The sequence below is a fragment of the Netta rufina genome (genome assembly GCF_964035555.1).
Source record: "Netta rufina genome assembly, chromosome: 1".
Taxonomy (NCBI): Eukaryota; Metazoa; Chordata; class Aves; order Anseriformes; family Anatidae; genus Netta; species Netta rufina.
The window spans coordinates 150,743,740-150,759,235 of NC_140123.1; the positions used below are offsets into that span (position 1 = coordinate 150,743,740).

General features: G+C 41.7%; 2 protein-coding genes across 3 annotated transcripts in view; one reads left to right on the top strand and one right to left on the bottom strand.

Annotated features, from left to right (window-relative positions):
- The window catches only part of TIMP3 (TIMP metallopeptidase inhibitor 3), a 37,182-nt gene extending 22,521 nt beyond the window's left edge, over positions 1-14,661 (top strand). Inside the window, exons 2-5 of the mRNA XM_084299858.1 lie at positions 2,063-2,145; positions 8,787-8,898; positions 9,272-9,393; positions 10,039-14,661. Of these exons, the coding sequence (XP_084155984.1) occupies positions 2,063-2,145; positions 8,787-8,898; positions 9,272-9,393; positions 10,039-10,236 (515 nt within the window). The 3' untranslated portion in view covers positions 10,237-14,661. The remainder of the gene's footprint in view (positions 1-2,062; positions 2,146-8,786; positions 8,899-9,271; positions 9,394-10,038) is intronic.
- SYN3 (synapsin III) overlaps positions 1-15,496 on the bottom strand; it is a gene marked incomplete at both ends in the record, with an annotated part of 168,787 nt that overhangs the window by 105,580 nt on the left and 47,711 nt on the right. The window lies entirely within an intron of this gene.

Genomic DNA, 15,496 nt, shown 5'->3' on the forward strand with positions numbered 1-15,496 from the left:
TTTATCATTTGGATGATAAAGGCAACAGCTCTGAGACATAGAGGGCTTGACCCATTTACTTAAAAGCTTGAAGCAATAGCCCACACTAAGGTTCTACTTACTAACCTTACTGGGGAGTAATAATCTAAAGAGACAAGTATTTCTTTGTCTAGTCACGGATCCTTTCACCTCCCTGGTGGGTGGTGTTAGCTGAAACTGGGATGCTGTTATGTGCAGGTGAAGATGCACATTCTGAATCTTTGGTCCTTTAGTGAAGCTGATGATTAGTCCATAAATCGAAGCTGTCTTCTTTCTGAAGCGGCTGCACTACTTTAACCAGGGAGTTAATGGGCTGCCAAGCTAGCAGCTAAGTACATGAAGAAAATGGATTTTTACATGTTTTGTCAGCGACTGGGAACGTGATTGTCATCTCTGATGCTAATCGTGTTCTGGTTTGGAAACCCTATTGTTTTGCAAAATTGCTTTTTAGTATGTTTGTTGTCATTGTCAATTAGTTACGAGATTCCATTGTTGATTTCAGATGTGCCAGGCAAACACCAGTTTTTTCAATTTCAGTATGTCACCTATACAACAGATGAAGATAAGACCTTTGACACCCTTTGCTATGGACTCCATTATTAGTGAAGTGCCCTGGAATTCACAAAGCTTTAAAGAAATTGTGTTATTTTTAATTGACTTAAGCAATCTGGTTTCTGTAGCTTTGCTAGTGGTGGTGGCTGGAGGAAACAAATAGAAGAATCTATTTATTTTAAACATATTTACTGTCCTGAAGGACATGCTTCAGTGCAGCTATGAAATGTTGAAGAAGGGAGTAAATTGAAGTCTGAGCAAGTTCTTAAATAGTGGAATCAATAAAATTGTACAAATTCATATGCTTTACTGCCATTGGATAATAGAAATTTGAAAAAAAATTAAGAAAGAAGTTTGACACTCAATAAACAAAAGTTTTGTTGGACCTTTGAATCAAAGCCAGAAGGGGACTGTCTTACAAAGTTTAAAGTTTATTTGAGAAATCTGGCTGAGGCACAGAATTCAAATTGGAGCAGAGTGAGTTTGTCTTCATTTTTCTTGATTAGTGGAATTTTGACTTCCTTTTTTTGTTTGTTTAAGTGGCTTTTGGGGTATAGGGTTTTCTAACGGCGATCCTTATACTTCTCAGGACTGGTCTTGACAAATCTCACTTTCTTAAGCCCTTGTAAAAAGCCACTTCTGGTGCTTTTATAATGTGATATGATTGTTCTAGAGTAGTGGGCTTTAGCTGAATAATTTATGTGCTGTTACTAAGCTTTGCTTTACTACCAAAACAAGCAAGTGATTGTAGATTTATTTATTTATTTATTTATTTTGAGAAGAGGATATATAGAACAGTAATTTTTGTAGAATATGTGAAAAAATATAAGATCAGGAAAACTCTTGATGAAGCCTTCATCATCACCTCCAGGTCCTTATCTGTAATGGCTGAGTCTCAATTGGTGTTGCTGTGGTGCATCTGTAGCACAGTGCAGATACCAGTGTCAGGCTGGATTCAGTGTATAGATTGATGGATCAGCTCTAGTTTGTCCTCCAGGTGGCTTCTGACTGGCCTGGCTCCAGTGTGCTCTTGTGGTTATTGGGAAACAAAAGCTGCATGGGGCACTGATATTGCAGGTCAAAAGTGGTGCCTCGTGGAACATCATTCTTCATGTTGAGAATTAAGGCATTCAATACAAATTTCATCCCACTGGCTTGGTGCAAAGATTTTACCTTGCCTTGGTCCCAGCCATAGTCTGTTTTTCAGGTTTCAGTGGGGTTTCAACACATATAATGCTTGTTCTCAGTATTCACAAACAACTGGATTTCCTGTAAATAACTACTTTCTTTGGCACCCCATTTTACATGCCTCTGTTGTGTGTGAGATTTTTAGAATAAATTGAGAGGAAGGTTGGACTGGAGTTTTATTTTCCAGAGTAAGTTACCTAAATGGCTTTTTTGAATTGGAGGGTGTAGCCTAAATCTTATGATGGTTTTTGTATCTCACTGTAAAGTTATTTATAATTTGTTGTATTTTACTCTCTCATGGCAGTGATCCGAGCTAAAGTTGTGGGGAAGAAGCTCATGAAAGATGGACCATTTGGAACAATGCGATACACAGTCAAGCAGATGAAGGTATGTTTGCAGACTTTTCGCATAGATTTTCAGATATAATTATGACTCTAGTTAGCATGCGATAACATACAAAGATTACGTATTTAAAATAACAGTTCTCTTGGTCAGTCAGAATGGAAGGTAACCAACAATTGGTAGAAATTTGTCTGGAGAGTGGAAAGGAGCAGGAAGAGGTCATCCTGACATCCAATGCTGAATACCTGAATTCCTCTTTTAACGTTTCTGGTAGTAGAGGAGGACAGATGGGCCACTCTAGATACTGGAGTCATGTTTGTGTTCAACATAGACAGTGTTAAGCTATGGAAATGCAAGGTTTTCCATGCAGCACTTTTGTTAAGTTCAAGATGTGGTGCTGGGGATCTGCCAGCGTTGGGAGAGTGCTCTCTCAGCTCTTCTTGCCTTGCACTCCTTGTGACCACCAGTTAGCATGATGGCATTTTTTCCATATACAGAACAAAGGAAACTCATATAGCAGAAGTTTTTGTATAAAGCTAAAGCAAACACTGTAGCTTTCAGATATCATCAGGTTGGAAGAGCTATGAACTATTGACTCTTTAGGTGAAAAGAGGTAGGTCTCCTACCCTAGTTCCTTGGTTTCTCAAGTGCTTCTCTTCAGAGCCCTGATTTCTTTGGTGTACAAACTGCATTCAACCTGCTGCTTTGGACGTTTTCTTAAACTGCCCCCTTGTTATGTAATGCTAAAAATCAGCCCTACGTTGTTTTTCTTGGCTATGTGATTCCAGTCATAAGACTGGTTTATGTCTTGGAAAAAAAAAAAAAAAAAAGGAAAGGGAATGGAAAAGCTTGGCAGACACTGAAGAAATCTGAAACATATTAGACAAAGTAAAGGTTCAGAAAAAAAACAGTTGCTTGCCTCGTAACAGTAAGTCTCTTTATAAGGCAGTTTATAGCTAAGCAACAAAGCTGGGAGGAGGAGAGGCAAAGCCTGTTTCATAAACTATCGCAAAACCGCACACGTGGCCAAATCTGGCATGGCTCTCCCACTAGAGTGGAATGCTTCCACTTTGCATAAGGGACGTGCCGGGCTTATTAATTTCCTTTATCTTAAAAAAATCTTTTTAAGATTCAAAAGGAAATGTAGATTTCATTAACTTGTGTTTGTGTAAAAAAAAGGAAAAGCAACGGGTTATGTCGTTAGCAGCAAGACAATGCTGCCACTCCATTTTTTTGACAGCAGTCCCTGGCTTCACCAGACTTGCAGTACTCTGTGCTGTTCTTGTTCAGCTCTGTCACCGTCCAGCTCAGCCGGTGTACTTCACTTCACAATACTACTCAGCATCAACAGGCTGCAATGGCTTCATCAATTATTCTTTTTTTGATTTCATCTCCATCTGTCCAGGACCACTCCTTTCTCTCCTGCTCGGTTTGGTGCTTTGTTTCTAACACAGGGCTAAAGAACAGGATGCAGTGATGATCTACAATGACAGTGTTCCTCAAAGTGAATTATGTGTTATATTACTGCTCTTCTGCCTAAGCACAGAGATTTCAGATGTAAAGCACTTGCGGTGCAGGAGAGTGGGCAAAATAGCTTTTCCTCCAGATCCAGCAGGAACCCCTGATTTTCCTTCTATTTTTGTCTAAGGAATAAGGTCAGCACCACACTCTCCAGCTATCTGAAGGTCAGATGACATTCATGATATCAGACAGCCAAGCATGCAAATGAGAGAAGGGAAACAAATATGACTCAGGAACTGAATGACTTCAAGTGCTTATTTCCCAGAAAAATGCATAATCTGTCATCACATATTGGTCTAGCACTAGCAGAACTTACAGCTCCCTCAGAATTCAACTCCAGTGGTTGATGTTCCACTGCCAGAACAGGAAAGGTGGTCTGTCTTTGTGTAATGGAGTTTTTTTTAAAAAAAAGGTTTCTCTGTGTCTATTGGAAAGGGGAAGAGCACAAGCCCAGGCAAGGTGAGCACGCTGCATGGAGCAGCAGCCACTCTCCTGTCACCAGACACCATGGTGTCAATCTTTAAAGAAGACATAGGAACCTGTCCTGGCTCTTTTCCTTGAGTTATTCTGCAGCACAGGCCAAGAGTGTTTACAGCAGAGACTGCAGTAATCCATAAATTCCTCACGCCGAGACCACAAGAGAACAATTACCTTTTTTTCAGGAGCTGTCCTACAGTATTTTGTCAGAAAGCTACACCTCCGGCAAAGGCAAGAGTGATTTTAAAGGGGAGATTGTGTGTTGGTCAGACTGCCTCTGCTGGCATGTGGTGTCCTACCACGTAAATGGTGGGTTGGTGAGAAGTTGCACTGCACATTTAACTGTGACCTTTGGCAGGAAGGAACCTGAAGCAGTCGAAGTGCTTGGTGGAGCTGGAATGTCCCAAGGACATAGTTCCTGATAAACAAACAAACCAAGTGCCTTCTCTGAAACCCTGCTGCCTTTCTGCTGAGCTTAGGGGATTCAGCATAAAGAGAGATTCGGCTCTGTGCAGTGGGGGAGCTTGGAGTGACGCAGCACATCTTTCCCTTGCTCACCCCAGTGAAAGCTGACTGTCCTCCTGCTGAAAAGAAAACTATGGCTCTGCACAGCTGCATGGGAACAACTCTGAAGATAAAACTAACATGTCAGTGTTTTTTGGCCACCTATAAACCCGCCTGCACCTGCAGATGAAAAACAAACATGCCTTTTAGTCTAGCAGCATGCACTGAATTGCCTTTGAAGAGCATTGAGAGCCTTAAAAGGCAACAAATTATCTTTGTATTTCTTCCGTGAGGCTCCTTGAGCTTGCTGTGGCCGATTCTTGCTCTTGCTAACACTGCTGAACTTACTGCTGAATTTCATAACTAGAATAGATTGGGGCCTAGGCAAGAGCATAAGGTCAGCCCACGGCCCTGAAAAGGCCTTGTGCTTTTTCAAGTACTCCCCTCGTTGCCTTCTCAAGTAACTTAACAGTATTTCAAATCTCAAATAATTTAAGAATATTTCAAGATCGTGTGTCAGAGGTCTGCACAGGACTGCTCTAACCCATGCATGTTCTGCAGTGCACTCTGAGCATGGCCCAAAGCTATTTCAGGCAACTGCAAGAGAAACAAGGAGGCAGGATGTTTCTGCTCCATGTGCACGCACAGCCCTGGTTGACCATGGCAACGCAGCACAGGCTGCCAAAAGCAAGAAGGCTTTCTTTGGTTTGTTGCTAGTCTGTGAAGGGAGTCTTTAGGGGTGAGCCTTAAAGGGGTGAAACCTGATAGGCACAAGAGGAAAGAAGCAGGGTGGGATTAAAGTTTAATTTTAGACAGACTAAAATGAGGTGTTGAGTCTTCCCTTCTCTCTTGATCGTCAACGGAGACGGGTAGGACCCACCAAAGCGTAATTCAGCCTAAGAGTTGTAGACTATTTTTTAATTTTTTTTTAGGGTGGGCTGAGTTGTTTTGGAATTGCCTTTCCTTGGCATTTGACAAGAGAGGGATGTCTACTTCACATGAAACACGTGAATTTTAAGGAGCTGAAGTTAGGCAAGATGACTGGAAGCCATGGCATCTGCTGTGACCTTGCATGGGAGGGATGGAGGGAGGAACATCGTGTCACGGGGAGAAGTTACTCATGCAGCAGGAACCACTACAGTATTTGCACGTGCGTTTCTGAGGCAGCAGGGGGGCTACGAAGGGGAATGCTGACACAGCTGGAAATAGAGCAGCACTAGCAGGCAACAGCACGTGACTCTTGCTAATACTTGGTTCCCTGTCATTATGTTTCCAAAAATACACATTTGTGGCCACAGGAGGACTCCGAGGGTAGCAGTTAGGAGAGAGGCTAGCTTTATGGTTGGGCTTCTTCTTACTGGTCCAATAGCCCTTACAGGATGTGTTGTGTGTCCCCCAAACATGGTTTATTTGTTTTGAAAGGAGGCATCTGTAGAAGATTGTCAAATTTCCATTTTCTTCCTGAGGACTGAGATAGTAGTGAGTTTTCTTGAGTCATCAGAGGATGAGGGCCCTGTCTGGCCCCAACCCTGGGCCGATGAACACCTCAGCTGCTGGCACTGCTGAGGGTCACTGGGGTAGACCTGAAGGGCTTTTTGAGGGGCTGAGCGTGCTTCCTTCAGCAACCATGCCAGTGCTGACCCATGGGAGTGTGAACAAGAAATTAGACGCTGGAGTCAAAAAAACAGATCCCAGTTCAGCATTACCTCAGAGGCAATCATTAAGAGCTTGATGGACAGAAGAAGCAAGGAGTTACGTAGAAAGATGCAAGGGTCCTGTGGAAAGGACCCGAGCAGCTCCTCAGAGGAGTGATTTATCTAGATTGTAGGCCCTTTCTGTAAGGGGGATCATGGGCTCAAAGCATGCTGGTGCATGTGTAAACCCTGTAGCACAGATGTTTAATTAGTCCTACACTACCTGGAGATTAGCACTCTGGATGACTGATCGCTTGTGTTGCATATGCACAGCATCCAGCCCTCTGTAGTGTAGATAATGCCCTGGCTGGAGAGGCTGGGCAGCCCCAGCTGTTATCTTAGCTACTCTTATCTGCTTAGATACTGCTATCATAGCTTCTTGCTGTAACACCCGCTAGAGTGGGGTCTAAACACATGGTCTTTATTCAGTGTGCCTTTCCTCACAGTACCCTGGTGAGGCAAGGCAGAGCTGTTTTGCAGATGAGGAATGGAAGTGCACTGAAGGCTAAATAACTCATCCAAGGACACGTAGGATGCCTGTGCCAGAATCTAGATCTTCAACTGTTTTGAGGGTAACTGGAAAATCTGAGTAGGTCATCCCATACCAGCAAAATTGCAGGAATAATGTAGAGATGAGGCAAGGTTCACTTCTTCCATATTCAGCGTAAGACTTTGCTCGCTTAAGGACATGATGCTTTATTCCAAACATACTATGTCAACAGAAGCTCACAGATCGTGATTAATTTTAAAAAATGCTTTCCTTGCATATTTGCAGGGCGTAGAGGGAAGGCTGGAAAATACAAACCCTCTGGAATGTCTTTTACTGTACACAGCAGCGCTGTTACTGAACTGTGATAACTGCATAACATGCTGATTAGGGTAATGTCACTAAGGATGGAAAAAAAAACTTACAGGCACTCCCTGGATGCCCAGAAGGTGGTTGGACATCTGTGCATAGAAAAATTAGTAGTGTTTTGTTTTTATATGCAGTATCTGGGTCTAGTATAAAATCCATTAAATCAACAGACATCTGTTCACTGAATTCATAGAGGTTGGAAGCAGGCTGCTAACACCAGAAAAAATAGCACTGATGAATTCTGTGGAAGAAAAAGGGTTGTTGTTTTCTAGGTGGGGGAGTGGAGGTGGAGAGTGAAAGATGAGCAAGTGGGGATGCATACCTTGGGGTAATAAGGTAATAGGGGATTTCAAGGAACAGAATACATCATGGAGGGAAATAGTACCACTTACGTGACACAGCAGCAAGAATCTATAGCTCTGGGACTTTCTAGGATTTTTTTTTCCTTTCATGCCTCACCTTATTAATAGTTAAAATGAATATGAACGTGTTCTTTATCAGTAAAGCTGTTAGAGAGAAGGATAGGCTGGGAAATGGTATGAAATAATGATTCTCTCAGCCCCCTAATTTTTTCTTAAAATAATCCTTTTTTTTTTTTTTTCACTTTGAGAAGTCGGTATTTCATAGAGTTGGTGGGGAAAAAAGAGACCAAATAATTTGAAATGATAACTAAATTTGAAAGATGAGATTTGGAGGAAAATCATCCTCAGTGTTTCAAAAATATGTTTTATTGGGTCCAATGTACACATGCAATGGCTGTTTCTTTGTTGTGCACAGACTTCAAAGCACGTACGAACTTCTATAAATTGCAGCAGTAAAGTCAATGCAGATAGAGAGACATGCTAATTCTTGATTGATTCCAACTGCCAGTATATCTGTGAGTTCATATTTCAATTAAATTGAATTGTATCTTGGCTTACACTTAAAGGCTATGAAAAAGGGGAAGAAGCATAGTGGAATTATGTATACATGATATTTTCTTTATGGCACCCATCAGTACCAGGCTAATTTTAGGAGGTGGGGTGGAATTTTGTTTCTGCTTTCATTTAGTTAGTGAAACACTAAATCCTTGCTGAGGTCAGCAGGAGTAGCACATGCTAGATGTTTGAGAAGGAGGCATCTGGGATGATGACTTAGATCACGCACCAAAAGCTTGAAATTCTTATAGCAGCAACACTGGAAAATAGGGTCATTGTTTAAAAGAAAAATCCCTTAATTCAGAAGAAATAGTTTAAATCACATGAAGGAGAAAGAATCCAATCTTGAACTAATTTCTCCCTGATTATAAGCTACGTAAAGGAAAAAAATGTTCAGGATGTTGGCAGAGCTTGCAGTGTCAGTGCACTGTTCACTTCATGCCACTGGAACTAATGGGAGTGGGAAAAGTGGTTGCTGTGTGGAGTTGCAGTGTCTTGTTACAGGCGGGTATTCTGTCCTAGGAGCAGATCCAGTGATCCCTCAGATCCCCTGAGGGATCCAGCAGATCCCCGAGTCCAGCTAGTGCTGTCAGTCCTTCATCCTAACCACTAAAAGTTCACTGCTTGCCATGATAGTCTAGGAATATAGATTGTAAAGAACTGACGTGAAAAGTTTTAATCTTAAGATAACTTAAAGCATTTTTATTCTTTCTCTAGATGTACAGAGGCTTCCAAATAATGCCTCATGTCCAGTATATCTACACAGAAGCCTCTGAGAGTCTTTGTGGAGTGAAGCTGGAGGTCAACAAGTACCAGTATCTGATTACAGGTAAAAGACAATGTGCTTCATAATGAAAACATCTTCCATTCTATACATACAGCTGCTAAGGACATGGCAGTTGCCAAGCCTTGCTTCTTGCGAAGGTGTCAATTCACTTAGTTTTGCTCTGTTTTTGAGACAAGCTTGACAGTATTACTCACCTGCATGTTGCTGCTGGTGCTTACAGCTGACACAACACTCCTAACGTGCAGAAGTGCTGTAATCTTGCTGGCCAGCGATTCCTGAGCCAGTTCATAAAAAAGAAAGCAGTTGTTGAACAGCGACTGAAGCCAAACATATTGAGAGCATTAGTGGTCTCAGGAAACGAGCAAAGCGCTTGAGCTGTGAAGTGCTAACTTGTGACCATGTCTCTGTTTTCAAGGCCGCGTGTACGAAGGGAAGGTTTACACTGGCCTGTGCAATTGGTATGAGAAGTGGGACCGGTTGACTCTGTCCCAGCGTAAAGGACTCAATCATCGTTACCACCTGGGCTGTGGATGCAAGGTATGTTGTGTTTCCTCGTTAGGTGGTACTAAGGTATTAGAACCCTGCAATTCTGTTCACCTTGGCTGCTGATACCAATGATGTCGGTGAACGGTCAGGAAAGCAAATGGAAGACAACAGTTTTTGCAAGGAAAACAGAAAAGCTTAGCTTTAGTTGATAGCAGAGAAGAGATAATCAAATAAAGATGCAGTGTCTATGCCTTTGTGATTCTGTGTTGGAGTTAATCGGGGTTGTTGGGGTTGGAGAAGCCTTCTAGGCAATTTCAATCATTTGCAGATGACTTAAATCAGGTACCAAAGTATTGGCAAGATGTGGACAGCTTTTTTTCCCGTGCAAACAATTTGGATAGGTTAAAACTCACATCCTAGCAGTGGCACAAAGATTTTGTTCATGGACCCAGGCCTGCAAAAACATAAACATAAGCTCAACTTTCCTTCACCTGAGAAGCTCCTTTGACTCTGGAGTTACCTGCATGTGTGAAGTTAAGCACATGCTTATGTGCTTACTAAACCAAGGCTGAATTTTGAGTTAGTAAGTAAGGTTCTAGGGAGAGGAATTTTGAATCCCGTATTTCTGGTAAAAAGGCTTTTTATATAATGTTGTTGTTTCATGTCACCTTACCTGGTTGCTCTTTACAATTACAGATCAGGCCCTGCTACTACTTGCCCTGCTTTGCCACCTCCAAGAATGAGTGCATTTGGACAGACATGCTCTCCAACTTTGGCCACTCAGGATATCAAGCGAAGCACTATGCCTGCATCCAGAGGGTAGAAGGTTACTGCAGCTGGTATAGAGGATGGGCACCTCCAGATAAAACGATCATCAATGCCACAGATCCCTGAGCACGCTATCCCTTCCTTATCTCCCCTCTCCCTTACTTGTGGCTGATCTTCCTTTGGACACTAACTCTTACCAGATCATGATGATGACAATGAAATTAGTGCCTGTTTTCTTGCAAATTTTAGCACTTCGAACACTTAAGGAAAAAAAAAAAAAAAGAAAAAAAAAAACGAAAAAAGAAAAAAAAAGGAAAGAAAAAAAGTCTGTGCTACCTTACTGAATTTGTTGTAATCACCTTTTCCATTTTTGATACCACTCATTTTGATCAGATGACATTTGGGAGCTTACTTTTGCACACCAGAGGGAAAAATGGAAGAAAAAAAAAAAAAGATGGAGCTCTTGCTCTCTTACATGTATCATTAGCTGTAGCAATATAATCTCTATTTTTTTAGGAAAACGAAAATCTAAAAACTATGCCAATTAGGCACTGTATTCTTTTATGCGCTGGCTTCCCCTCACCCCCTTCTCATACGCTAAGTGCTGAAAATATGTAGACAAATCTATTTGAAGGAAAACAGGTTTCATTAATCAGATTGGCAAATGAAACAAGTCTAAAAGAAACCCAGCCTCAACGTTGGAAAAAATAATGTCCAAAATAAATCCTCCTCTGTGGGAGAGATTGGCAACGTGATTGACTCCAGCAGTAGGAGAATTCACCTGGTGAGTCCAACCACATCATCTGGTAAAAGCATTGCTGACTGGTTGTCCTAGCTAATTCAGTCACAGGGTGAATGTAACAGCACATTTATAGTTCTGGCTTTCCCCAGAACAAAGAAGAGAGCATTTCGTCTTTCCATTGTTTAAAAAACAAAAGCCACATCCCCTACGTGCAGGGAGGTAAATCCATCTGCAGGAGAGCAGATGAAGTGCTGTGCCATCCTGTTTTGAGCAGCATTGGTCCCTGAGATCTTTGCAGCTTTGCTTCAACAGGAAAAACAGCTTGTAAACACCTTAAACTAAACAGATACGAAAATACCAACAGTAAATCAATCACATGGGAGAGGGAAAGGGGAGACTTGCTAGAGCTCTTACTATAAAAAAAAAAATTCTATTGCCAAAATAGTGTTTTGCTGAACTAAGATGTATATACACATAATGACATAAGCTATTTTTGACAGGACGTGGACTTTTTTGGTGTTGTAAACAAAAGAATGGTTTGATTGTGTTTAAAGACAGAAATATTGACATTCCGAGTCAGTGAGTTGTTTTTAAGATATTGAAGCTCCAGTGTATCTGCAGTAGTGGCTACAGTCATTGTTTCCTCTGTACCCTAGCACCACGGTTCCTCCCCTGCAGCTATACTAGGCACATTTGTTTATATAGTGGAAGGAAGTGTGTGTGGGGGCTAGGCAAGGAAAAGTGGTCTTCTAATAAGTGCTGGCTGGGATCATAAAATTTCAGCTGCCCAGAGGATTCCTTCTGTGTCAAGTGCTGTTTCCCCTCTAGGCACTGTTAGGCATAGCTCTGTGCATGTGCTCATTACTGTGTCCTGCAGTGATGTGGGAGGAGGAGCCTTACTGTCTTGTGCTTTGCTGTCGACTGGAGAAGTTTTTTTTGTTCTTTTTTTTTTTTATTAAGAAAACTATAATATAATTTTTCTTATCAAATAAAAGTATTTTAAGTTTTAATGATGGTGAAGAAGGGGTGCTGGCAAAATGGGTGACTGAGTTTTGGACGGGGAGGGCTTGGGCAGGGAGATTATGCTTAACTTCATTTTTGTATTATTATGATTATTTATCTTAAGTTTCCATATATCTTCAACTCATTCCACTTAGAAAGCAGAGCTGCCACCAGCAGGAAAAAGTGTTTCAGTGATTCCTGCCTGGGGCAAAACAGCATTTTATAGTCAGTGACCTTCACAACTACTGGAGTTTTTGGGGCCTCTTTGCTAAATGGGAAGGAATGGGTGTCTGAGGTGGGTCCTGATGCATTTTTATGGTCCTTCTGTGCTACCAGAGCTCTGGCAGATGTACATGCCTTGAAATGTCCCATTCCCTAGATGAATTGTCGCAGCAAAAAGTTTGTAGCTTCATTTTTAAGATGAGCTTTAAAGGGCATTTTCAGAGAGTTAATGTAGGAGGTGCCTAGGTTTGCTGTGTTTTTTTTTTTTTCCAGCGGCTCTGAGTGGCAATACAGAACAAAACACACTGCAAGTCTGTTGGATTTTCCTGTGATTCAGGCTTGGAACACTTTCCAAAAATCCTCTTCCCTGTGACTACTCCTAAATTATAGGTTGGAGATGAGAGGGAGAGTAGGGCGCTTCACAGCACCCATCATAGGATCGCGTGGTGGGTCAAGGATGTTGCCCCTTTTGGCAGAACACGGGGTTTGGCTTTGGACGCAGGGGGGCAATCTCTGTTTGAGCTGTGCACTGCTGACAAAATCTCAGAGGGTCACCAAGGGCAGAGTGGAGCCAGCCTCACAAGCGGTGATGGTTCCACCCTCACTGTCTGCATCGTGTGGAGTCGGCATCGCTGGAGATGGTCCTCCTCAAGCTCAAGGCGATTTTGCCAAGCGGACGTCTCTTTGAGCTGCAGTCACTTTTCACAGCTTCGGAGGCTAAGTGAGAGTGCCCCTCGATGCAGTGAAGTGTTGATTTGAATTTTCATTTAATTGCAGCTCTGCATATTTTACCTGTCACTGATTCATTTAGCTAGCTGAGACATCACAGTATTGCACTCAAATTATTGTGAAAATATTTGCATTCTAATGCTATGAGGACTTGTGTCCCTAAGTAGGATATAATGTAGCTATGTGCTCTGTAAACAGCAAAACAGCAACCACATTACCAGAAAATGAAATGAATACCCATTTTATATTGTAGACGGTAAAATATTTCTGAGATGCAGATGGCTAGACCAGCAAGGGTGGGGATTTGGTACCAAATCTCTTCCCTTACTGTGTAAAGAAACAGTTCTTAAGGCTTTTAAAAATGTGGAGCCAAAAGGAGGGGGAAGAATCCAGTAAAAATACATTTCTTTTGGGAAGCTTCTTAATTATGTTTCTGTGCATGCTATCAGGGACATGTATTTCTTGGGCTAAATTTTAGCTTGTGCGTGCATTAAGAACCTGACCGAAGGTTCCCTTGAAGCAGGAGGGAGCCATTAGATGGATTGGAAAGGCTCTAAATCAGACTCAAAGACTTCTTCCTTTTCTTTCTACTCTCTCCTTTCTCCTGTCCTGCTAAGTCACTTCTGCTTGCCAATGGACAAAACTCTCCCTCATTAGAACAGGCCATGCAGGATGTGGGCATGCCAGGGATGGGGATGTGAGGAGGCAGGTATGACACTCTCCCCAAAATATTAGGCTCTGGAACATAAAATGGCTTGCAGCAGCACACGTCACCTCTCCCATGCTTCTCACTTCACCCTGAAACCAAAGGGTAGAGGGAACTGTCAATGGCACATCTCATGTGAACGTGTCCTTTGGGCATGTACAAGATGAGGCTTTTTTTCCCCCCCCATACTTCACGTACATCAGCATTATAATAAGTAATTTTTAAAGGGCATAGGTCATTTCTGGCTGTTGCCTTTTGTTTTCTTATTTATAGACAATTTGCTTATTTGCTTGAGAGTGCTTTCCCTTTTAGAATCACTATAAAGGCTGGGAATGATTGGATTCAATTTTCCTTTTCCAAAATGGTAGAGAGCAGGAGGAGATCTGTGCTTGGAGTACATTGAATAAAGTTCTCCTGGAATTGCTGAGACATAGTGCTCCCCCCTCTGTGGGAGGCTTCCCCCTCCCTTTCATGCAACAAAACCACAATTTTAGGCCAAAACTCCTGTTTTGAAAAGCTGCAAGATCCTTTAGATAGGACTGTTTGAAAACCTAAACGTATCACCAGCAACCATTCATACTGGCTGGAGCAAAGTGCTACCTCAGGGTGATTGATGGCAAACACTCTGGTGTTTTTCACAGTACAGACTCTTGAAGTAAAAGCCTCAATGGGAACAAATCTCCATTCTTTCAGATGTATTTGAAAAAAAAAATATTTATAATATCTTTTCTAGCTTAGAAGGAAGGGCAGGGCAAAATTTTTGCAAAACTTTTTTTTTTTTTTTTTTGAATAAGTATATTTTGGAGCTACCAGTCTTCACAAAAAGCTTAACAACCCACTAAATGCTGCTGCTTTGCCTTTACTGTTTTCTCATTCTTTCTGACAAAGTCTTTCCTTCATAGAGCCACTCTGCTGTTCCTGATAGTCATGGAAATTTGGGGAAGGAACCAAACCTGCGTGAAAAATCTTGTCCAGAAGGAATGTATTTGTTGCTAAATTTTCTAGCACTGTTTACAGTTTTCCTCCATGTTATTTATAAATTTTATATTCAGTGAATGTATATTGTCTTTTAAGGTAATGTTGCATAATGTTCACTTTTTATAGTGTCCTTTTATTCTAAACAGTAAAGTGGTTTTATTTCTATCACAGACATTCTGTCTCTGCTTCACTTATGTTAGTTTCTGTCCACTTCAAATGTACACAAATGGATTTGCAAGTGGATTTATTCATTTCCTCCCCTTTCTTGATACCATTTATTGGGCCCAAAGCAGACGTTCCACCTCTGGCCATTATGGCTCTTTGGCAAAGACGACATCCAGTAGTCCCTCCCTCTTTCTAAGAGTTTGATCACTTGAAGACTTGTTATTGGGTTCATAAGCCCTGGAGAGGTGAAAAGTCCTTTTTGAAGTTAACATATCCCACTTGTTAATTGGCCATAGGGGGTCACTACGGAGCAAGGCAGTCATTATGGGTAAGTCATGTAGAAGCATCAGTAGGGCCTTAGACGAACAGTTGCCAAATTTGCTTTTATTTCTAGTAAACAGGGGGAATGGTCAAAAGGTACATGCCCATAGCAAAGAAAATGGAGATTCATCATTCAGATCTTTTCTGCTGTGAAATGTCAGGGTAAAAATGCCCCGTTGAAATGAGAAGGAAGCTTCAGAGAAAGCATTTTCAACTAAATTAAAATGCTCACAAATAGGGCCTCCAAAACAGCTGTTAGAAATTTCCTTCATGTCACTTTTACTTTAGGAAAATCACTGTTCTCCACAAGGAGGAAAGAATGAAACAGACTTCTGTGTCTGTTCTGTGTTTCATCCAGAAGTTTGGAAAGTAAGCTTTGGAAAGTTTTAGACATAGAGGGATGAGGGTCTCTTATGTGAGAATTTCATTGCTTGAAATGTGTCACACTGCAAAGAAGAAACACCATAACTCTAGTTTGTAGCACTTCCGGGGGGGTCAGCCACCAAAGTGCCAGTGCTAAC